The 20,891-nt window shown below is 50.6% G+C and overlaps 9 protein-coding genes across 9 annotated transcripts; 3 read left to right on the forward strand and 6 right to left on the reverse strand.

Moving 5' to 3' along the window:
- Positions 1 to 6: 6 nt before the first annotated feature.
- Positions 7 to 1,151, reverse strand: JCM6883_001568 (uncharacterized protein; the record flags this gene model as incomplete). Its single annotated transcript, XM_076629162.1, has 2 exons — positions 7 to 647; positions 710 to 1,151. 2 exons carry the CDS (start codon positions 1,149 to 1,151, stop codon positions 7 to 9), a joined length of 1,083 nt encoding a protein of 360 aa, XP_076490809.1.
- A 335-nt stretch (positions 1,152 to 1,486) lies between these two features.
- On the forward strand, positions 1,487 to 2,897 carry JCM6883_001569 (uncharacterized protein; the record flags this gene model as incomplete). Its single annotated transcript, XM_076629163.1, has 2 exons — positions 1,487 to 1,501; positions 1,560 to 2,897. The coding sequence occupies 2 exons, from the start codon at positions 1,487 to 1,489 to the stop codon at positions 2,895 to 2,897; spliced, it is 1,353 nt and encodes a 450-aa protein (XP_076490810.1).
- Positions 2,898 to 5,103: 2,206 nt separating this feature from the next.
- On the reverse strand, positions 5,104 to 5,871 carry JCM6883_001570 (ubiquitin family protein; the record flags this gene model as incomplete). The annotated part of the gene is made up of 4 exons (XM_076629164.1): positions 5,104 to 5,305; positions 5,390 to 5,448; positions 5,740 to 5,757; positions 5,839 to 5,871. 4 exons carry the CDS (start codon positions 5,869 to 5,871, stop codon positions 5,104 to 5,106), a joined length of 312 nt encoding a protein of 103 aa, XP_076490811.1.
- A 1,195-nt stretch (positions 5,872 to 7,066) lies between these two features.
- JCM6883_001571 (peptidylprolyl isomerase) lies at positions 7,067 to 8,342 on the reverse strand (the record flags this gene model as incomplete). Its single annotated transcript, XM_076629165.1, has 10 exons — positions 7,067 to 7,198; positions 7,265 to 7,306; positions 7,370 to 7,425; positions 7,497 to 7,561; positions 7,622 to 7,651; positions 7,717 to 7,740; positions 7,811 to 7,855; positions 7,927 to 8,017; positions 8,088 to 8,142; positions 8,223 to 8,342. The coding sequence occupies 10 exons, from the start codon at positions 8,340 to 8,342 to the stop codon at positions 7,067 to 7,069; spliced, it is 660 nt and encodes a 219-aa protein (XP_076490812.1).
- A 333-nt stretch (positions 8,343 to 8,675) lies between these two features.
- On the reverse strand, positions 8,676 to 11,102 carry RIO2 (protein kinase RIO2; the record flags this gene model as incomplete). Its single annotated transcript, XM_076629166.1, has 9 exons — positions 8,676 to 9,293; positions 9,380 to 9,557; positions 9,631 to 9,975; positions 10,048 to 10,136; positions 10,212 to 10,332; positions 10,432 to 10,486; positions 10,563 to 10,676; positions 10,758 to 10,943; positions 11,084 to 11,102. 9 exons carry the CDS (start codon positions 11,100 to 11,102, stop codon positions 8,676 to 8,678), a joined length of 1,725 nt encoding a protein of 574 aa, XP_076490813.1.
- Positions 11,103 to 11,359: 257 nt separating this feature from the next.
- Positions 11,360 to 12,173, reverse strand: JCM6883_001573 (uncharacterized protein; the record flags this gene model as incomplete). The annotated part of the gene is made up of 5 exons (XM_076629167.1): positions 11,360 to 11,383; positions 11,459 to 11,516; positions 11,597 to 11,699; positions 11,776 to 11,788; positions 12,036 to 12,173. The coding sequence occupies 5 exons, from the start codon at positions 12,171 to 12,173 to the stop codon at positions 11,360 to 11,362; spliced, it is 336 nt and encodes a 111-aa protein (XP_076490814.1).
- A 307-nt stretch (positions 12,174 to 12,480) lies between these two features.
- JCM6883_001574 (uncharacterized protein) lies at positions 12,481 to 14,699 on the forward strand (the record flags this gene model as incomplete). Its single annotated transcript, XM_076629168.1, has 9 exons — positions 12,481 to 12,704; positions 12,778 to 12,946; positions 13,042 to 13,059; positions 13,148 to 13,198; positions 13,268 to 13,781; positions 13,888 to 13,925; positions 13,995 to 14,292; positions 14,355 to 14,410; positions 14,478 to 14,699. The coding sequence occupies 9 exons, from the start codon at positions 12,481 to 12,483 to the stop codon at positions 14,697 to 14,699; spliced, it is 1,590 nt and encodes a 529-aa protein (XP_076490815.1).
- A 437-nt stretch (positions 14,700 to 15,136) lies between these two features.
- Positions 15,137 to 16,169, forward strand: JCM6883_001575 (uncharacterized protein; the record flags this gene model as incomplete). Its single annotated transcript, XM_076629169.1, has 3 exons — positions 15,137 to 15,227; positions 15,309 to 15,746; positions 15,811 to 16,169. 3 exons carry the CDS (start codon positions 15,137 to 15,139, stop codon positions 16,167 to 16,169), a joined length of 888 nt encoding a protein of 295 aa, XP_076490816.1.
- A 617-nt stretch (positions 16,170 to 16,786) lies between these two features.
- JCM6883_001576 (uncharacterized protein) lies at positions 16,787 to 20,664 on the reverse strand (the record flags this gene model as incomplete). The annotated part of the gene is made up of 10 exons (XM_076629170.1): positions 16,787 to 17,434; positions 17,507 to 17,733; positions 17,794 to 17,953; positions 18,018 to 18,926; positions 18,987 to 19,661; positions 19,726 to 20,068; positions 20,133 to 20,266; positions 20,343 to 20,432; positions 20,525 to 20,596; positions 20,656 to 20,664. 10 exons carry the CDS (start codon positions 20,662 to 20,664, stop codon positions 16,787 to 16,789), a joined length of 3,267 nt encoding a protein of 1,088 aa, XP_076490817.1.
- Positions 20,665 to 20,891: the final 227 nt, after the last annotated feature.

Here is a 20,891-nt window from a genome sequence, read left to right on the forward strand (position 1 = left end):
TCTCGGCTACTTCGCCGCACCGTTCTCCATCCTCTTCCTCTCCATTCTCGCTCTGAAGTCCTTTGAGAGTCCTCCGTCCAGAAACCATTCCTTCCCTTGATCCTCGTAGATGATCTCTATCCCAAGGTTCCCACACATCGTCCCAAAGTCCATCATCAGCTCGTGGCGATGTTCGAGAGTGACTTTTCTGTTGAACACCTCGGGAGCGAGGTACAAAAGGGTCGGGCGAAGATCTGGCGTGCTTGCGAGTAGATCGATGATCTGGTCGATGGAACTATAGTGAACGACCCGAAGATACGAGACTGGGATGACCGGCTCTTCGTCTGCGATGTCGAAGTCGAGATCCCAGAGAGTGATGAGATTGAGTTGCTTCAGCAGGGTGGGCTGTAGATTTTGAGCGAATCCAAGGTCAAGCGAAATGACGTCGAGTCGAGGCGCAAGAGACGTGAGAGCTTGCGTGACAATATGGGTATGTTCGGTATTGTCTTGGGAGTAGGCGAGCAATCGGAGGGAAGGGAGCGAGGCGGGATTGAGGATGTGATCTTCGATGAGGTGCGGGCAGTAAAGCTCAAGTTCCCGAAGTTGACCGAGAACAAAGGGGGTAGAGAAACGGAGGGTAGCATCGGAAAGGCGCAAGGCGATCAAGTCTGGAAGCGGAAATACGACGTTTCATCAACTACCACAATCGAACGAGGATGGCTAACCTTACTTGGGAGGCATGCGAGCTTGGCGAAATCAATCACTCCGAAGTTACACCCGATGGCGAGTAGACGTAGGCTACTGTATTGTCGCAAATCGATTTCGAACGAGAGCAAACCTAATCCTCGCTGCTGAATCAATAATTCGCGCACCATACCTCCTCCTCCGGCTTCAGCCTGACTCCAGATCTCACTCAACTTATCACTGTGGGACCTGACAACGGCGAACAAGAGAGGTTTCGTGATTTCGTAGAAGAGCTTCGAGACGAGACAGAGGCGGCGGAGTGTCGATTGTCGAGAGACGTAAGTTAAAGAGTGGAACTGAAGTGGGACGGAAGATTCGATTATGAGTTGAACGAGCTCAGGAGGGAGTCTCAAAAGGGGGAAACAGTCGGAAGAGGGAGGGGAGCGAGAAGGAGTCGCAGCGGAACTCGAAGTAAGAGAATCATTCATGCTGTAACGCCCTGCTTCGAGCACATACGAATCTAGTCAGCACACTAGAGCAAGAGTCCTCCTCTTCTAAGTCGATAGGGTCGAGCACGAGGAGATCCGAGATGAGAAAAGTGGGAGAGGAGTGGAGCATGCTAGAACTCACTCTAGCGGGCGTAGGTGGACGAGGTAGACTCTCTGGATGCTTCGTGAGACTTCCAAGGCAGTTTGTCGTTTGTCGAGTGAGGTGAGATGAACAAGAGTTGCCTCGTCTCTCTTTCCCCCTTACGCATCACTTCGAACCGAACAAACTCCCTTGAAGCGACACGAGACCGGGCTGAGGTACAGATAGTGTGATCATGAGTATCCCGAAGGTGAGCCCCTCCCAGTAAGAGTGAGTTGTGTTCCTGCTCACGGTTCGCATCCTCTCAGAGCATCGACTACCTCACTCGATTACCTCCGGAGCTTCTCGAGGACATCTTCGACCAAGTACAACATTCGAGTTATCCCCTCCCGAGCCCCCTGTCTCAATCACTCTTCCCATTCCAGCAGAAACCCCTCTTCCGTACTTTGACCCTTACCTCGTACGACCATCTCGGAACCCTCTGTGACTACGTCAAGAATCGACCTCAACTTGCCGCGTACACTGAAACTCTCAACCTTCAAATTCGAGGGCCCTGGCAGGGCGGAACCTTCCCTGAAACCGAAGATCCTCCCTCACCTTCGAACGAATGCGTTAAGCAACTTTTTGCGAATCTCGCCTGCGTCACGTCTTTGGTCATCGCCGGCTCGGATCGTATCGCTCGCCTCGTCCTCGATCACGACGTGGCAACCATTTCCTTTCCAAACCTCCGACTTCTTACCCTCTCTTCGACTTTCAGCTCCCTCCGCGACCCTTTCCATCCGGCCTCGTACGAGTCTCTACAACACTACAACGAACTCCGTGCCTTCCAACTCATCGTACGCCGGGGCCCCGGTTCTATGGAGCTCACCACTTTGAATGATCAAACCCAACCTCTCCTCTTCCGTACCAAAATCGATAAGATCACCCTCAGTGGACCCCTCAGTGCGACTCCAACATCGGTCAATCAATTCATCAACTCCTTTGTTCCGCTCTACGGTATCTCCCTTCGCGACACCTGGGGTGATCCTCGATTCTACGACTTCCTCGACCACATCCCCAATCCGGAAGTTGTGAAATCCCTCGCTCTCGAATGTCAGATAGTACATGGAACTCCTTCGCGAGTAAGCTTGGTCGACAAGCTGAAGAATTTCCCTAATCTTTCAGAGTTGGAGCTCGGAGGAACCGTTTCGACCGTCTGCCCTTCGCTCTACACTTCCCTCCGCTCACTTCCCCTTCTCCATCGCCTCGCTTTCTCCGAGTCCGCAAACGTCTCCCTCGAGGAACTTGGGAAAGTCATCTCTGGGCCCGAAAAGCTCAAATCGCTTGGATTGATCATCTTCAACAATGTCGAAGGGGTTATCGGAACTCGCGTTTGCGACGTGGGACCGTACCGCGGTCCCACGTCGTACTGGAATGAAGAAATGCGAGAATCCGGGCCGCATCCCGACTGGATCCTACCTGACTGGTCTTTGGAGTTCAGCGAGGAGGGACTCAAGAAGTTCATGAAGGACGCTGCGAGGGAAGGAGTCAAGATCGAAGGTTCGGCGGTCAAAGCGATTGGAGTAATGCAGGAGTGGGAGGAAGAAGCGGAGGAAGCGAGGGACTACTACACCAAGAAATTCATAGTTAGCGGACTATTTGTTTGATCCCCAATGCTGTAATCTGTAAGGCTTCCTTTTCGTCCAAACGGAGCTCGAGAGTGAGTCTTCTCGACTTCAGCTCGAATTGCCAACTCGCGCTTTGACGACTTCATACCGAGCCGTCTTTTCTACGTTCCGGCTGCTACCACATTCGTAGATTTTAACTCAGAGGTACTGATCACCTACAAAGGATTGGCGGGTCCGAGAAGCAAAAGGAAGGGCGACAAGGAAGACTCTGAACTAAGGGACTGGCAAAGCTTCACTCTGTCTTGGTCCTCCCGTTCTTGAGTGTTCCTAGGGCTCCCATTACTCTGACAGTTTGTTGCTCGACCGGGTCAGGCGTCGCAGGGGGGCAAAGAGGCAAAGAAAAAGCGCCCTCTCAGAGATTCAACTTTGCTCAGAGCTTTCCTGAGCTCAGGATTTCTCCTCGAGCACTTTCCTGACATTTTCCAGCGGGCAGGATTTCAGCGCTCGGACAACTATCCGACGCTCTCGTCTCACAAGCTCCGTTGCTACTACTTGATTCGTTTGCTTCAGCAGGCGATGAATCTGTGAACGAAAGAGTAAAGAGTCGAGTTTGAGTGAAGCTCTGCGAAAGTAGCCTGAGCCGCGCTCCTGCCGTTTCGCGATATCGCACACAACTTGATATAGCTTGCCAGCCACATACCAGGGATAGGAGTCGACAGAGCAGGGTCAAAGAAGGGGACAAAATGAGATCTCCGGCAAATTAATTTATATACGCATATTTTGGCTCGCATTGCAACGAACAAAGCCCGGTTAGCTCAGTCGGTAGAGCACCAGACTCTTAATCTGGTGGTCGTGGGTTCGAGCCCCACATTGGGCGACTTCATCTTTTGCACCTCGAAACGTTGAAGTCGAAACGCGAATGCTCTTTCTCTTTTTGCGGTATACTTTGACTCGGCGCGCGGAGCAGAGTGGAAGGCGGTGTTTCACAAAGTCGAAACGCGTAGGGCGCCATCGCTTGTGAGCTTGTGCACGGTTGCTCCGTCTCTTTTCTGCTCTTGCTAAAGAAGAAATCGCTGGCGCAAGCTCGCGGACACTATACAGCGTTCGAGGTGTTGGGAGTTTGTTGGTTTGACAAGAACCCATCACTCGACCAAAAGCCATCACTCGATTGATGGATTTGGATGGGAATTTGTCGATTTCGGAAACCCATCACTTTTCCGAACCCATCTCCTCGCACCTCGACTAGCTCCCTCGTCATCCGTTGATCTCTCCCGTGATTGAACCGCCGAAAGACGGCTGCGGCTCTCTCGATGTAAGTCAGCGAACGAGTTTGGCGACAGCTCGAGAAGGAGAGAGAGAAAGAAAGTCTAAAATGCGAGAAGTGTGAGTGTGAAGCGTCGCGGCTCCGTGTAGATGGACTAGAACGTTAAAATATGCTGTCTCTCAACATGAAAACGGTTGTATAGTGTAGTGGTCATCACTTTCGGTTTTGATCGATCTCTTGCGAGTCGAAAATTTCCGGACGACCCCGGTTCGAACCCGGGTACGACCTATTTCGAAGTATACTCTTTTTGTCTCTATTCACAGTGAGAAGGAGGGGGAAACAGGTAGACGAATCGGTCAAAATTTCACCTCTTTTTGCCGTCAAGCACTCTGTGACGCTTGCCGCTCATCAGGTATCATGTGCAGTAGTCAAGAAGTACCACGAGACACGCTGCACTGACTGTCTTCCCGAGAGAACACAGAAAAGTCGTTGCGAAAGGCTCTAGCTCAAACGCTCCTCGCTCGAAAAAGCTGAGAAGCAAGCTGTTCTTTTTGACCCTCCGGGCTTGCTAGCAGCTACATCAACACGGAGACGGCGGGGAAATCGTGTGCAGATGGCCTGGTGCGAACGGGAAAAACATGTGAACGTTCCAAAGAAAGAACAATTCCATTATGTCAAGTCCAATCAATCTGCCTGGGCTAGCCTTTTACGCTTGCCACCGACAAGCATAGGTGGGATGTCTCGACACCAGCAAGCTGCTTTGCGAGAGAACACTCGAGGGGACAATGCTCGACATTATTCAAAAAAAGCCAAGTTGAACACAATGCTTGTTTCGCCTAGGTGACGGAGAGCTCTCCTCGAGTGCTTCAGGGACGAAAGCTAGCCTCGAAAGCGGGAGAACAAACAACTAATTTGATTCCGACAAAAACAGGTTCCATCAAAGCTCAAACAGTTCATACCTTTTCCGATCCAGTTCTTTCCTCAGGCCTCGCAAGTGACTTCAGGGCGAGCATGTCCCGAAGCGACACCGTCGACCTCCATCGAGATGACCCAAGGAATTTGACGGCATCCGCAAGCACATCCACAGAGCTTCAAAATCATGTGAAGGGTTGTATCTTTGGTGATACCGTAGGAGATGGCGGTGCGGTCGTCGAGAAGCGCCTCCTGGAGATTGAAGACCGACCTGCGTGACGAAGAGAACGGATGAGACCAGCGCCAAACCCAGCCCACGCACAGATGAGCAGGTTGGATGTGTGGAACTACTCACTGCTGCTGGCAAATTGGGACACCCTCGTACTCCTCGATGACAGCCTTGAGCTCCTTTATCTGCAGGACTTGGCCCATTGAGATGTCAGCAAATTGCCGCTCGCGCTCATGACATCGACTGAACAGAGTGCTCGTCTCCCTTGCGATATGTTTTATCCCTTTCAATATCTTGCATTCAGAGTACAGTGAGTAGGAGCTCACCAAGTACGTTTGATCGATCGGAACGACAATCTGTTCTCATGGGAGATGAGCGAGAAGAGCCCAAAGTTGAATGTCAGTTCATTGTTAGCACCATCCGGTCTCGCTGCGCCCACAAGATAGATGAAAGTCCTGCGAGTGTATCGAGCTCACGTTTTCCCCCTTCATGGTCTGGTGAAACGCAAGAGAATGGAAAGATTAGCTTGAATTGAGAAAAGAACATGGATGCGAATGAGTGGGCCAAGAGCTCACCTTGACGGTAATGGTGATGATTGGAAGTTGCATACTGAGCTCCAGTTGAGGAAGAGGTGATGTGAGAGAATGGTTAGAGAAAGAAAAGGAAGTAGCACGACAAACTCGTTTCGTTTTCATGTCACTTCGTCTTCAACGATGCTCGTATGCGAACGTTGCAGCCGCGCCGAGGAGATCCCCACGGAGAGTAGCGCAAAAGGGCACGCACAATGCTTCTCTCGTCGCCCAACAAAAGTCTGGGTTTTAACACGAGGTCCCTTCCGTAGGGCCGCGTTCAGAGCAAGCGGCCTTGAGACTGTCAGCAACACAGAGATCATCAGAGTGTCCAGGGCCGGAGGGAGAGCCTTGAGCTATCCCACATTTGCCTGAACTTCGACGTCAAAGCTTCAAAGCTCTCTCTTGCGGGAGCTCTGGAGCATGCACTGCGTTCAGGACGTCTGGTCACACGCACTATTTGCTTTATATACGCAAGTTTTGCCTGACGCGCATCAACCGTAATTCGGGTTGTATAGTGTAGTGGTCATCACTTTCGGTTTTGATCGGTCTCTCACGAGTCGAAAACCTTCCGGACGACCCCGGTTCGAGTCCGGGTACGACCTATTTCGAAGTATACTCTTTTTGTCTCTACTCACAGTGAGAACGAGGGCGAAAGAAGCAGATGAATCGGCTCAAAATTTCATTTTTCGCCTCTCATTGATGTCGACGACAAGATAACCTTCTATCGTTCAGCTCGCTACAACGTAAGCTACTCTTCTTGTCTGTACTCACAATCGAAAGTCGAGGGAACGCTCTTTTTCTTTTTCTTTCGGAATGGATGGTGGAGTGAGGGAGGAAGAACGTCGATGACTTGCTCGACGTTGCAAACTCACGGGCTCGACGACTGTTCGAGGTCAAGCGTCTCTCTTTTGCCTCACACTGACTCTGGAGGAAGCGTATACGACTCGCGTGACGAAGGAGAGCGAGAAAGGGATAGAGATTTGACAGTGACAGTGAAAAGATGCGAGAAAACTAAAGGATGCTCCGTTCAAAACTACAGCCAACCGTTCTAAGATTGATCGACTATAGCTCTCCATCCAATCATAGATCTGTCCAACGACGAGAAGGTAAGATTTCTCATCTTCTGTATCCTATCTCAACTCTCCTTGCTTTCTCCTCCATTGATTTCCGTTCCTTCTTTTCCCGTGTAAGATATCGAAAAGAAACGAGGGACGAACCCGAGTAGCTATTTTTATAGTTCAGCATGAAGGGGAATTTCCTTGCCTTCAGAATCGTACTGAGGTTCGATCGCGAGTTCTCCAGATTTCACAATTACAACCTTTTCCTTGGGTTTGTCTCCGGGAAGTTTCGGGACGTTTTCAACCTGAATCACGCGTTAAGGGTGTCAGTCGAGACAAACGCGGGGTGAGAGAGGAGGGAATAGACGCACGGCGTAAACAACATCCATTCCTTCGAGAACGGTTCCGAAAACCTACAATGACGAGGAACGGGTCAGTTCTCCTCGAACAGAAGGAGAGGAGAGACGGGTACTGACAACGTGACGGCCGTCCAACCACGAAGTTTGGACAGTGCAGATGAAGAATTGGGATCCTGAAAATCGAGAGAACGTCGTAAGCAAAGAAGCAAAGATTATCAGTACTAGAAGCGAGAGGACGACGTACCGTTCGTGTCCTTTCCAGCGTTAGCCATCGAGAGGGTACCGGGTCCAGTGTGACGGAGTTTAAAGCTAGCGAGAACGAAATGCGATCAGATGAAAGTTATCTAAGGATCCGGATTATGGACTCACTTCTCATCAGCGAATTTGTTTCCGTAGATACTGTGGGCACGAAGCAAAAGATCAGTCAATTAAGATCGTCTCTAAGGAGCGAGAGAGGAACAAACCTCTTTCCTCCAGTTCCATCTCCCCTGTACCATTTCAACCTTATCTCATCAGTCTCTGCTTCGGTAGCTTAAGATGAGAGTGGTCAAGACGCACTTGGTAAAGTCACCACCTTGGATCATGAAACTCTTGATGACTCGGCTGTAAAGGAAAACGTACAACAAAGAATCAGTACGAACGTCTCAACTCTCCTTTGCCGAATTTCCGCTTACTGGAATGCAGAACCTTCATATCCGAAGCCTTGTTCTCCCGTAGCGAGAGCTCGGAAGTTCTCAACCGTCTTGGGCACAGTTTTCCCGTACACTGTCAGCAAACAGTCGTCCATTAGCTCTCCCTCAGGTTGGAGCAGATAGTACGAGAGTGTAGTACTGACAGCCCATGACTACTCGTCCCAAAGGTTTACCTCCATGTTCAATATCGAAATAGACCTTTGACACGAATCAACCTCCCCCTCCCTTCGATCAGTCCAAGACTCCCCCTAGCTGAGGAGCGAGAAAGAGAAACTCACCTTGTTCGTGATGACAGGTCCTTTGACTGCGAGGGCCGTTTGTGCGCCTCCGAGCAAGTGGAGGGAGAACGCGGCGAAGAGGGAGAGGAATAATGAGATCAAGGAGGGGAAACGAGCCATCCTGAGAACCGGTGAGGCGGATCGAAGAGCTGTTTAGTATAGCATCTACCAAGAGACGTGGGTGAGAAGCTTACGAGAAAGTGAAGATGAAGGAAGAAAGAATGGGGGGAGACGAGTTCATTGATTTTCTCGCGACAGTTTGCGTCGAAGGGGGGAGAAACCGAAAACAGTCTAATTCGTTCTCAGCAGCAAGGCGAGACTAAGCGAGAGAGAGGATCCAGCCAAGGGGTAGAATAGGAATAATTGCGAAGACTGCAAAATGAAAGACAATACAACAAAAAATCGTCGAATCCAAAACTCCCCCTCATTCTCTCGTACCGACATTGCAAAGCTCTAGAAGAACGCATCTCCCTTCTTCCCCTCCTTGATCGCAGCATTATGACTCTGCTTCTTCTTACTCCCCTTCTGTCTCCCCAACACATTCGAACTCGCAACTTTTTTCCCGTGATGTTTCCGTTCGCTGCTCTTGTGTTGTCGGGTCAAAGAAGCCGTCACGATTCCGGTTACGTCGCGAGGTTGACGTTTCGGTCGAACGTGAGGTGCTTGAGACGGGGCAATCGATTCGGCTTCACTTGCTTCTTCCTCTGAATCTTCCTCGTCTTCTGATTCTGTCTCTTCCTCCTCCTCCTCCTCTTCAGCATCCTCCGATATCAGCAAGTTCCCAAATCGATCCGTCGCACCCTCCAGACTCGTCGTTGTATTCGGTGTGATCCCCTGAAGTACTAATCTCTCCTTCTCCTCTTCCGGTAAATCTTCGAATTCTCTCCCTCCGACGACTTTCGGTACCGGTTTCGTTGTTGTCGTTTCCTCCTCCTCCTCCTCTTCTTGATCTGGTTCTGATTCTTCTTCTTCTTCTTGACCGGAAGCGACTTCTTCATCACTGTATTCTTCTTCGTCTGAATCTCCTTCTCCTGGGTTCTCTTTATCATGCGCTGCCAATTCCGCCATATACTACTCTCATCGTCGTTCCCACTCAAAACCAATCAGCACTTCGATCTCTCCCACAGTGAAAGGAAGAGTGGGAAAAGAAAACTCACCTCCTCCAAAACTTTCCTCTCGCCTTTTGAGAACCCACTCGCGGCGACTTCTACGTCCAAATCGAATTCCCTCACTCCATCTCGTAGGTTCGTCGTGAATTTGGGGTAGACGGAGGATTCGTACTTGAATCGACGACGGAAGAACCGACGGATACAATCAACGTCGCGATTGAAATAGCTACACTCACTCTCTGCGATCAGTACGGCATAGAAGAATGGAGGAGAGGGAGGAAGGAAGGGAGGGAACTTACTATTCAGCATCGGCATGATCTGTACTAACCATCTGTGGAAAATCGATCAAAACCGGTTCCAACAACGTCCCTTCTCTCTCTCTCTTCCTCCTCATCTCGTACTCGTCTCCTTCCAATTCAATCTCGACGGGTTTATCGACCCCTCCATCTCTCTGAATTCGAGCGTCCCGTTCTTCCGTAGTTTCATCGTCACGATCTTTTTCGGCCAAGGTACGATGGTCGAGGATTAGGATGTTGAACTCGTTGAAATCTCCGTGGATTAGTCCGGAACGCGCGAGTCGGACGATCAAGTCCATGAGGGACGAATAGAGGGCTCCGGGAGAAGGGACAGACGCGATTTGTCGTCTGGAGAGCGAAAGGGAGAGAATCAGTTTTCAGTCTAGAGAGAAAGAGAAGCGAGAGCGGGAGAGAACGCACAGAGGGAAAGCGTCGATAAGTTCCATGATCAAACAATGTCGAGATTGATCAATCGGTTTCGGAACTGGGAAATCATGCTCGTATAAAACCTGAACATACAAATTCATCAGCTCTCCCTGTCCCTTCTGCAGTGTAAAGTAGCGCAGAGAACAAGAGAACCGTACCTTCATGAATGCATACTCTTTAATCGCAGCCAGTCTCGACATGTACATCCAACTCGCCGATTGACCTTTTTTCAAATAATCTCGTTTCGACTTGATCGCTCGGAACGACATTCGACCCAACCTGTAATCGTCCAGGTCCTCTCAGACATCAGTTCTCAAGTCGACTCATCGTGACAGAGCACAAGGAAAGAGCAGCTGATGAGGGAGAGAAGGGACGAACCGATGAATTTTCATAACCATTTGTTGTTGATCGTTATCCGCTACCACGTAAATATCTGTGCACTCCGACTTCCTATCAGTCTACACACTTCTCAGAGCAGAGAGAGAATGATTAGCAGTGGGAGAGCTCACCAGACTCTTTCCCAGTCCCGATTTGATTCCCAACACTATAAATCGTATCCCTCTTCGCGAACGTTCGACACGCCAAAAAATCGTACCCTCCATACGTTAACCTATATCCTTCATCTACTCCATCCTCCACACCCTCGACATCATCAGCTCACTCTCAAGAGCTCGAAGAGAGAGGGAGGAGAGGGAAGAACGTACATTTCGTATTCTGTACTTTACCCACCAATTTCTTCTTCGCCAATTCTCCTAACGCTTTATTAAATCCTCCCGCTCGAGCTCCAGATAGTTGTGCGATCAAGGGTGAAGGGACTACTTCATGGTTTTTCGAACCTTGTTCGACGGCCGAGAGGACTCGGAACGCGTCAGAGGAAATGTACCGCAGATCTAAGATGGCATGCAGAGCATGGGGAGTCAGTGGGATGTTGTACAGGGATGAGGAGAAGGAGGAGGAAGGTTTGATCAATCATTTTTCGGGGAAGAGAGAGTTGGAGGGGAAGAAGGCAGGGATGGGTGAGAGGTGTTACCTGTTGCATCTAATTTCATGTTGGAGAGAGTTCCTCGCGAGGTTGAAGCGGGAGGTGAAGAAGAGAGTGAGAGAGACCTTCATCATCAAACCTGAAACTTTTCGCGCAAGTGGTTCAAACCTCGGCGGTACTCTGATTCTCACACTCTCTCGAGAGAACGGCCTCAGCAAGAATGAGAAACTACAACGTAGCCAAGGAAAGAATTGCAGATAAAAAACAGAGAAGAAAAGCAGCAGGAAAACAAGAAGAAAAACGGATAAATTTTCGATTTCTCTTTTACGACGATTTCTCGTAAGAAGGCTGTACGCACACGGGAAAATGGAAGAATTTCAGTTGACTTGCCGACGAGTTTCTCAGAGAGTTCAAGGTACGTACGGTTTCACCAGCTTTTGCCATTTTCTCTTGCGCTTGTTTCCTTGCCCATCCCTCAATCCTACAGTACGAACCAGCCGCAATGATCAATTCCTGTCCACCTCACTCTCAGGAGAGTGATCGAAGAAAGCTAATACGTACGAAGTATCAGGTTTATAGTAAATCAAAACGGCTCCGAGGGCCATTCCACCAAACATCCCCCAGTAATAGATCGATTCCCAGTCTTCTCGGACGCGCTTCTTACCTATTATCTCGTCGTTGGGATGTCTCTGTCAGTGAGAACGCGAGCAGGGAGCTTAGGAGAAGGAGAGAGAACGAACCTGGTGCGGGAGGCTACGAGAATCGGAGAGAAATCAGAGAAGCTGGGGTCAGTTCGCTCGGCTCGAAGGCATGGAAGGATTGTGGCACTCAGTAGCAGCTCTTCACTCGTTCCGTTCATGCCTAGCTCGCCGTGAGAGTTGACAGGAATTCTCATCATTTCCCAACTTCCCTCCTCTCTCTCTCTTTCTGTTCCCAGCCGGTGAGGCACCCCGTAGCATGAAGTAGCAGATTGAGAATGTGTGTGTGTGTGTGTGTGTACCTTTTCACCAAAGAGGTAACCAGTAGGTTCATTGAATGCCGCTCCTCCCGATCCCATTCGTCGTTGTGTCGTCGTCGCCGCGTTCGAACGGAGTAATGAAGGGGTTGATCGTTGTAACGCAATACGGAGGAGTGACATCGTGCTAGCGAGTTGAGGGTAGATTGGTGAGAGAAGATGAGTCGGTCAGACAGAGTAATCAGTGAATTGGAAAATTTGTTATTGGATTAGAAGAGGAGTGAATTTCGCTCGAGTCGTTCCTTGGCTTTCTACCTCTCACTATCACTCGGCTCATCCTGCGCACCGACTAGCACACACCGTTCATTTCCATCACCCATACCGAGGCGTTCCAACCAGTCTCGACTTCCCTTCACAAAACTTTACATCACTTCTCCAGCTCGCAGTCTTCACCGCTTTCTCTTCTCTCCTCTCTCGCTCCCGCGTAAGCATGGCGACCTCCCTAGCCGGAACGACCTACGACGTCGGACTCTCTCGCGACGGAGAACCGATCAAAGATCCCTCTTACTACCAATTATTCGGAATCAAAGCCGATGCTACCGACGCACAAATCAAGAAAGCTTGTCGGGTTCAACAGTTGAAATGGCATCCGGATAAGAACGTGGGTAATCCGGAAGCTGCGGCGAAATTTCAGGAGGTCTCGGAAGCTTATACGTTCGTCTCCCGTCTCTATATCTCTTTCTCTCACGATGCAGTGGGACTGATTAAGTGATTGGAACCGGAACAGGATTTTGTCAGATTCGAATTCGAGAGCAGTTTATGATAAGTATGGGAAGAGCGCTGGGATGGGAGAAGCGGGAGGGGAAGAAGCGATGCCGAATCCAGGGGAACTTTTCGGGCAATTGTTTGGGGGGAAGGCGTTCGAGGATTGGATTGGTGAGATCTCGTTAGGTAAAGTGAGTTCAGATGCTTTCTCTCTCGATACAGTATCCAATTCGAGGAGATCGCGGAGCTGAGCTGATGATTGATGGATTTTCGAAAATTTGATTAGGAAGTATCGAAAGCTTTCGTGAGTACCCTTTCTTTGGCTGAAGGGCTGGGCTGTACATTGTGGAACGAGCCAGTGACTGATTCTGGTGATTTGTCGTAATCAATAGGAGCAAGCCGAAGAAGAGGAAGCGAAACAACAGAAAGAAGAAGCAGCAAAGGTTCGTCTCTTTCTCCCCTCCTGTGTCGCTCTTTCACTCACTCACTCACAATCATTCACTTTCTACTAGGTCGGTACCGACTCTGCTGCTGCTGGTACAACTCCGACTCCTCCCGCTCAAGGAACGATTCATTCGGAAGCTCATGTCGAACCCTCCGTCTCTGCGACTCCTGTTTCTCCTACCGGTACCGCCGCGACTACACCTTCTTCTACAACCGCATCTTCTTCGACCGCAACTCCTCCAGCTTCCGTAGCAGGCGAGAAACCCTCCGTCGACTCCTCTACCGTTCCTCCCTCTTCCTCCTCCTCCTCTACTGCTCAACAAGCTTCCGCGAAATCTCATCTCGCCGGTAAACCCCCAAAACTCTCGGCCGAACAGAAACAGAAAGCCTACGAGGAGGAACGGAAATCGTACGAAGAGAAACGGAAACGAATCGAAACTCTCGCTCAGAAACTTCGAGATCGAGTGAGACCGTTCGTCGAGGCTACGAAACCTGGGGATAAGGACGATTGGGAGACGAAGAAGTGGGGGGAGAGGATTAGGGAGGAGAGTTTGGATTTGGCTTTGGAGAGTTTCGGGGTTGGTGAGTTTTTTTCCTCATTTTGCTCTCTCTCTCTCTTCTCTGTCTTTTCCCTCCCCTCCATGGGGGATGATGGAACTGACTCATCTCATGAGCTTATACAATGTAGAGCTATGTCATTTGATCGGGGAGATCTATATGCAAAAGGTAAAAACCACACCTTTCACCAATCCTTTCACTCAAGTTTGCGTGCTCACACTCAGTCCGTTGTCGCAGGCCAACTCGTACATCAAACTTCACCGTAAAGCTTCCTCTAACCTCCTCGGACTCCCCGGGTTCTGGTCCCGCATGAAAGAAAAGGGAACAACCCTCAAAGAAGGATGGTCTTTCCTCTCTACCGGGCTCGACGTTCAACGTGCGATGTTGGATTTGGAGAAACGACAAGAAAAGGGAGAGTTGGGCGAAGAGGAAATGAAAAGATTGGAGGAAGAGTTGAGTGGGACGTTGTTGTTGGTTGCGTGGAAGGGAAGTAAATTCGAGTTGAGTGCCGTGTTGAGACAGGTCGTCGACAACGGTGAGTTGCTTCCTCGACTTAGTATAGGCAAGGAGATACTAAGCAAGGAATATTTCGCACAGTTCTCGTGAAGGAATCGCCGGAAATCACAGATACAATTTTAATGAACCGAGCCAAGGTAAGTCTCCTCTCTTTCTCCTCTACGCTCTTACTTCCGAATCTCACCGATCTATCGAATCTTACAGGCGATCCTCTTCATCGGAGCGATCCTGAAAGCCGTAGTCCCCGAAGCCGGCGACGAAGAACGACGACAAATGGAAAAACTCGTCGCTGAAGCGAACGCTCGCAGGAAAGAAAAGGGCAAGAAACCGACAAAGAGTGGCGCTTCGACTCCTCCCCTCGTCAACGCAGCTGCTGCTGCTGGAACGACGCCGGCGACGGCCGCAACGGCGGAGGAGAAGAAATAGAAGGATTTCGAGGAATTGGTTTTCGTTTCTCCGTTTCACATCCTTTCGTCTTCGAACCTAGATTAGTGCATTCCTTAATACTTTCTGCTCTCTTGATAATCCTCATTCGTACTGAACCATACTTCCCAACTCTCGATCGGTAACACGGACATTCCCATTGAATCGAATTTTCACAGCTGATTGCGCTTGACTTCTCACTGGAATCGTGCCGCTCATGAAACGTTTCGGGTCCACGAGTTACAGCTACAGAGCACGCAACACTCTGCGCTTGACAAGACCTCCTCGTGGAAGAGCCTTTGTGCGAGATTGAAAGGGGCTCGAGCTAATTCGCTATCTCTCTTCATCTTCCGCCTCCCGCGACACTTTCTCCCGTTCCATCTATCGAGACTCGGCTCATCCTCGCATCCGTGCGACTGCTCAGTCTATCCGCCGCCGCGATGAGGAATTTCACCGCTTCATCAATCTCGGTCCTCCTTGGGCTCCCACTCGTCTTTGCTGGTCTCTTCGACTCTCCCCAACCACTCCTAGGTGCGTCTTATCTCTCTCTTTCATCTCAGTCTCTCCAGCTGGGTCAGAATGGCTGACATTCCGGAAGACATCGATGCACAGCTTTCTCCCATCCGAAGTCGTTCCTTGGCCTCAAAGACGAGTTCACTAAACGAGTAGACACAGTCGCGTTCTTACCTGGTATCATTCACCCCTGTGGAACTCTCACGATTATCGCTTTGGACGAATCCGATTCCCCTTCAAAACCGACTCTCGAATTCACCGATTTCTCCCTCTTCCCTCGCTCGAACGAGACCAGTACAGATGAAGGAGAGGATCAGGAGGAACCGAGGAAGACGTTGATGGATTATTACGATGAAGCGGCGGATTCAGTTTTAGAGGAGAAAGGGTTGGAGGGAACTGTGCTCGCGTGGGCTAAGGGTTGGAGGAACACTTGTGGGAAAGGTGCGATCAACAAGCAAGTCAAGGTCGTTAAGGTCGCTTCGAAGGATCTGCTCGGGAAACCGGGAATGTCGAGGAAAGAATATTTAAAGCAATTAGGTGAGCTTCGCTGCTCTTCGTATCGTTCTCCGAGCGAGCTGACTGATCCCCCACCGCTGGACAGACTCTCGCATCACTTTACACTTCTCGAACCTCGAGCCACCTCCACACAACAACCTCATCATCGTTACTCCCGTTTCTCCCTCTACCCAACTCCTCCTCTTCGACGTCGCAACCCCCTCGAAACCTCTTCCTCCCCCACAACGGAAGATCGAGTATCCAGCCCGTCGCAAGCACGAGAGGAGTTTATTCGAACGAATCTTGGCGAAAATGATCGATTTCGCGATTCTAGCGGCCGCTTGCATAGGGTTGGTATCGTTAGGGAAATGGGGGTGGAAGCGATACGAAGCGAAGAAGGGAAGTATCAGGTTGCCGTTCACGAGGAACGAGGAGGAAGGAGTTTTGGATCTGGATGCCGAGTAGATAATCTCCTCTTGTTATAATCGCATAGACACTGTTTTTTACTTTGAGCGTAATTGTACTTGTCGATTTCATATTCTGAATCAAACCTCGTTTTGTCATCGAGCGATGCCGAGAGAGTCGTGCGAGGAAAAGTCAAAGTCAAAGTCAAGCTAGATGGAAAAGGACAACTTATTAGGCCATCGCCAGCCTGCGAGAGATGAATCGAGGACGTCACCTTGAACCGTACTCCCCATGGATGCGGGTTCCTGGCCGCCTCGTCGAGAGTCCAGTAGTCTGAGGCGAAACCAAGTCGACGAAATCGCAAAAGCACGGGCCGATCCTTGCTTTCTCCACGCGTGACATTGCTTGAAAGATAGGAAGAAGTGACATTGCGAACGACACGAGTCTTTTATGTGGAGAGAGAGAGGGAGCTAGAATAGAGAGAGCGAGAGATAAAGTGACACGGGGGTATACTAAAGTAAAAAGAGAAGAGAAGGGATAATGCGAGGCTCGTCGTCGTAGAGACCGATACGAGGGGTGGGAGAGGGAAAGAAAGATCGAAGAAAAACACCAAAACAAGTAAACAGGAAAAGAGTAGAGAAGAAGACAGCGAGAGAGGTGAGGTCTAAAAGGGAGATCTAGAGGTAAGGAGCGAGACCCGCTTGTTGAACCTTGTCAGCTGGTAGAGCCTTGACGAGTTGTACCAGTCGGTTCTTGTTCTCGATCGTGATTTGAGAGTCTCCACTCGGGTAGTAAACTTCTCCTTCGGTCGATTTCAAGGCGGAGGCGAAGATCGCGAGGACGTGATCGAGCGAAGAGAGAACGGTAGGGTTTTGTTGTTGAAGAAGGGTGAGGAGGGCGTTGAAGACCATTTCGGATTCGGCGAAATCTCGTCGGAGGGGGAGGGAACCGAGGAAAAGAGGGAGGACTTGGTCGAGAGGAATGGCGCATTGGTTCTTGAGCATCATTCGAGCGACGGCACCGCAAGCGTTGTCCTTAGCGTTCTCGTGTTTCGATTGACCGTCGTCGGGAAGACCGAAGAGAGGGTGAAGCGCTTGAAGGACAGTGAGGTATTGCGAAGAGAGATCGGTCGAGGAGTGGAAGATGAGAGAGCCCATAGCGAAGGCAGCGTTCGATTGAACCTCGGGTTCGGGGTCGGCGAGCGCTTGAAGGAAGAGAGGGAAGAGAGATTCGGCGAATTGAGTAGAAGCGGATTCCATTCCGTTGACGACCTCGGCAAGGGATCCGATAGCGGTCGATCGGTCAGCTGTTGATCGGTCGGCCTTCTGTAGTAGACGTCGTTGGAAAGCTCAGATAAGCTCGATGTACTCATCTGGAATAGACAACCAGCGACTCACGTAGTAAGAAGCCATATCGGCTTGGAAAGCAGGGAAGACTTGAGCAAAGTCGGCTCCGAGAGTACTCGCGAGCGAACCAACGAGATCGCAAGCGGCACCGATGAGAGCGGCGTCGTATTCGGATTGTTCTCCAGCAGTAACGGCAGCTTCGTCTTCATCGTCGTCGATTTGGCAAGGCGCCTTTCGTTTCAGGATGAGAGAAACTTGTTCGCAGATGGGTTGAACGTCTGATCGCGAACGTGTCAATTACGCTGTTCTGTGCGAGAGAGGAAGAGGGAGGTACGAACATTCGGGAACGACGAGAGCAGGACCGACGCTCATGAGAGCAGCAGAGAAAGAATTGCAGAGCTCGTTGACGACGTCTCGCTCATCCTCGTCAGCCCAGATCTCGAGGATTTCGGGCATGACAGCCGAAAGGAGAGTTTGTACGTCCGAACCGAGAGGAGCCTGAAATGTCGAGGGAGAGGTGAGTTCTTCGCTCAGTACTCCCGAGTTGAAAGGAGCAACTCACGGATTGACTGCCCTTTGTCCACTTCGGAGGGTTCGTGATTCGGTTAAGAGTCGAAACGAATCCGAGGAGAGCAGCAACCGACGACTTTCGAATACCGTCGTGCCAGTGGTGCTTGAGACCGGGGAGGAGGGCCTTGACGGAAGGTTCGATGTAAGGAAGGAATCCCTTTCCAGTGTGGTCGAATACTTCCGCGAGCGCATCTCCAGCGCATTCCTTCTCGATCGCGATCGCGGTCGAAGCTTTGAACATGGCCTCCTCATCGTCTGAGTCGATGTCCTCGTCAACGTCCTCAAAGTCGGGATCTTCATCGTCGTCGAGACCGGTCGTAAAGTCGGAGGGGTTTGCCGAGTCACCAAGGAGAGTCGATTCATCGATTTCCTCTTGACCAATCGCGGCGAGGAGGATGGGCATGATCGCGGGGAGGTAAGAGGCAAATTCTTCCTTGTAGACTCGAGAGACGACGGCGAAGAAGATGTAGGAGCATTCCTTGAGATTAGGGGCGTTCGGAACTCCGACGGCAGCGATGGCTTGTTGCATGAGGGGAGCGTAGTAAGGACGGAATTGTTCAGCTCCAACCGCTTCGGCGAGAGTTCCAACGGTATCTTGAGCGACTCCTCGGAGGTCAAGTTCTTCTCCTTCTTCGGTGAGTTGGAGACAAGGCACGAGTCGTTCCATAACGGCGGGGAAGTAAGGAGCGAACTTTGTTTTCGAGGCGTGAGCGGCCGATCCGATAGCGCCGACGACGGTACCCTTGATCGCGAGAGGAGCAGAGTCGAGCAGTTGAACGAGAGCGTCCATGAGAGAAGGGATGTAAGGTTCGATATCGGATCCGAGAACTTCGAGGAGGCAGTCGAGAGCGATCAAGGCTTGACGTTGAGTAGCGGGATCTCCCATGAGTTTCGAGATGAGCTGAAGAAACGAGTCGCGTGAGTCCTTGACTTCGCTCGAAAGAAAAAGAAAAGAACGTACTGGTAGAAGCATAGCGTGTTGCTTCGCGCACTCCTCCTCGAGCATCTCACAAAGGCATCCAAGAGCGGTGCAAGCAGCCTTTCGAACGATGACTTCCGGATCTTGAAGACCTCCTTGAATGAGAGGCCAGAGGGAATCGAGGTGAGGTTGAATGAAGAGGGAGCAACCTTCGACGACGACACCGAATGCGGTGATGGCGGATTTTCGGAGTCCGGCATCGGGGGAAGAAGCGAGGGTTCGGACTTGTTCGAAGAGAGGGGGGAAGACTTGAGCGGGAGGGAGGGAAGTCGCGAGAACGTCGATGACTCGGAAAGCAGTACGGGCGGGAACATCGTCGTCGACATCGACAGGCTCGGGTTCGGCACCGATGGGGAGGAGGGCGGTGATGATGGATCCGGCGAGGTTGAGTTGCTGAATTTTAGATTTCTTGAATTTGACGACCCAGAGGAGAGAGTTCAAGGCCATGATACGGAGATCGTTGTCGTAGTTGGCGTTTGCAGAGGCCGTCATGAGGAATTGAACAAGGTTCGAGAGGTGAGGAGTGAGGAGAGGAACTTCGGAGAGGGTGAGGGATTCGAGCATCTCGAAGATTGATTTCGCCGAAGCTTCATCCGTTTGTTCGAGAGAGGTAGAAAGAACGCTGACGATCGAAGGAATGAGGTTTTGGAAAGCGGTCTGTGAAGCAGGCGAATCGAGAAAGTTAGCGATTTTCGCTTTCCGAGAGAACATCCGCACTCACGATTTCTGCATCTTCTCCAGCCTCAAGGAACTCTGAAAGCTTTCCTAGTGCTCTGATACTCCACACTCTGACGCTGAAAGATTCGGGATCGTCGAGGGTTCGGGTCAAAAGGGCTAAAAGTTGAGGAATTTGAGATTGAGCGGGTCCTCCAGGCTGGGAGGGAGCGATCGCGATCGTGTCGAGGAGCATGAAGATGGTTTGGAGAGCGACTTCTCGGTGAGCGGCGGTAGGAGCCGACGCGAGTTGCCATAACCAAGGGAGAAGTTCGGGCCAAACTCCTTTGTCGAGTTCAATCTTGGCCAAGGCGGAAACTAATCGAGTACCGGCAGCACGAGCTTGTCCACTGTGGAGGAGAATGCACGATTAGCTGACATTCTGAATGAGCAGAGAGCAGAGAGGGGACTTGCTTGGTTTCGGTTAGAAGAGAATCAAGAAGTCTGGATTTGATCGCGGTACGAACTTCTTGAGGTTGCGAGAGCCACTGTTTACTCTTTTTCGCCGATACACGCTTCCTCAATTCTACCAAAGCGAGTTGTCGGAGCTACAAGAGCGGGAAGAAGAAAGTTCAGCGAGAAGCTCTGGGCGGGTTGACTGGGAGAAAGAGAGCAAGTACTGACAGCAACGTTTGGACCGCTTGTACCAATCTCGAAAAGGGAAGGAACGCAACGAGCATCGTTGTAAAAGTGGTTGTTCAATTGAACGGTCGCCTGTTCAATCAAAGAAGAGAAGCGGCAAACCCTCATCAGTTTCCCAGCTCTTTCTGCCTCGTGACCGTACAAAGAGATCTAGGAATGCTTACAGCTTTAATGACCTGGGTATCAGGAGCGATGGTTTGTTCTAAAGTCGCGAAAAGCGATTGAGTGAAAGCGGGCTGTTCTCTCATCTACTGGGTCAGCTCCTGCTCCTGTTAGAAGGTTCAGGTGAGCTTACGTCTGCCATCTTGCTGCTGCTGTAACCCCCTAGTTGTCTGGTCCGAGGAGTCGAGGAAGAAAGTGCAGAAATCAACTTCCCAGATTTTTTCTGAGTCTGCCGTTCAAAAATTGCAAGTCGTCTCGTTCACGATCTGTTCTACAGAGTGTGGCTCTGGCAGGACTGTCTAGTAGAGCTTCAGGAGAAGAGGCAAAATGTCTTCGCCAAGGAGGAAAAAAAGAGAAACGTGCGGGAAT

Source organism: Sporobolomyces salmoneus, assembly GCF_050403485.1.
Source record: "Sporobolomyces salmoneus JCM6883 DNA, S_salmoneus_JCM6883_v1_ctg4, whole genome shotgun sequence".
NCBI classification, from domain to species: domain Eukaryota; kingdom Fungi; phylum Basidiomycota; class Microbotryomycetes; order Sporidiobolales; family Sporidiobolaceae; genus Sporobolomyces; species Sporobolomyces salmoneus.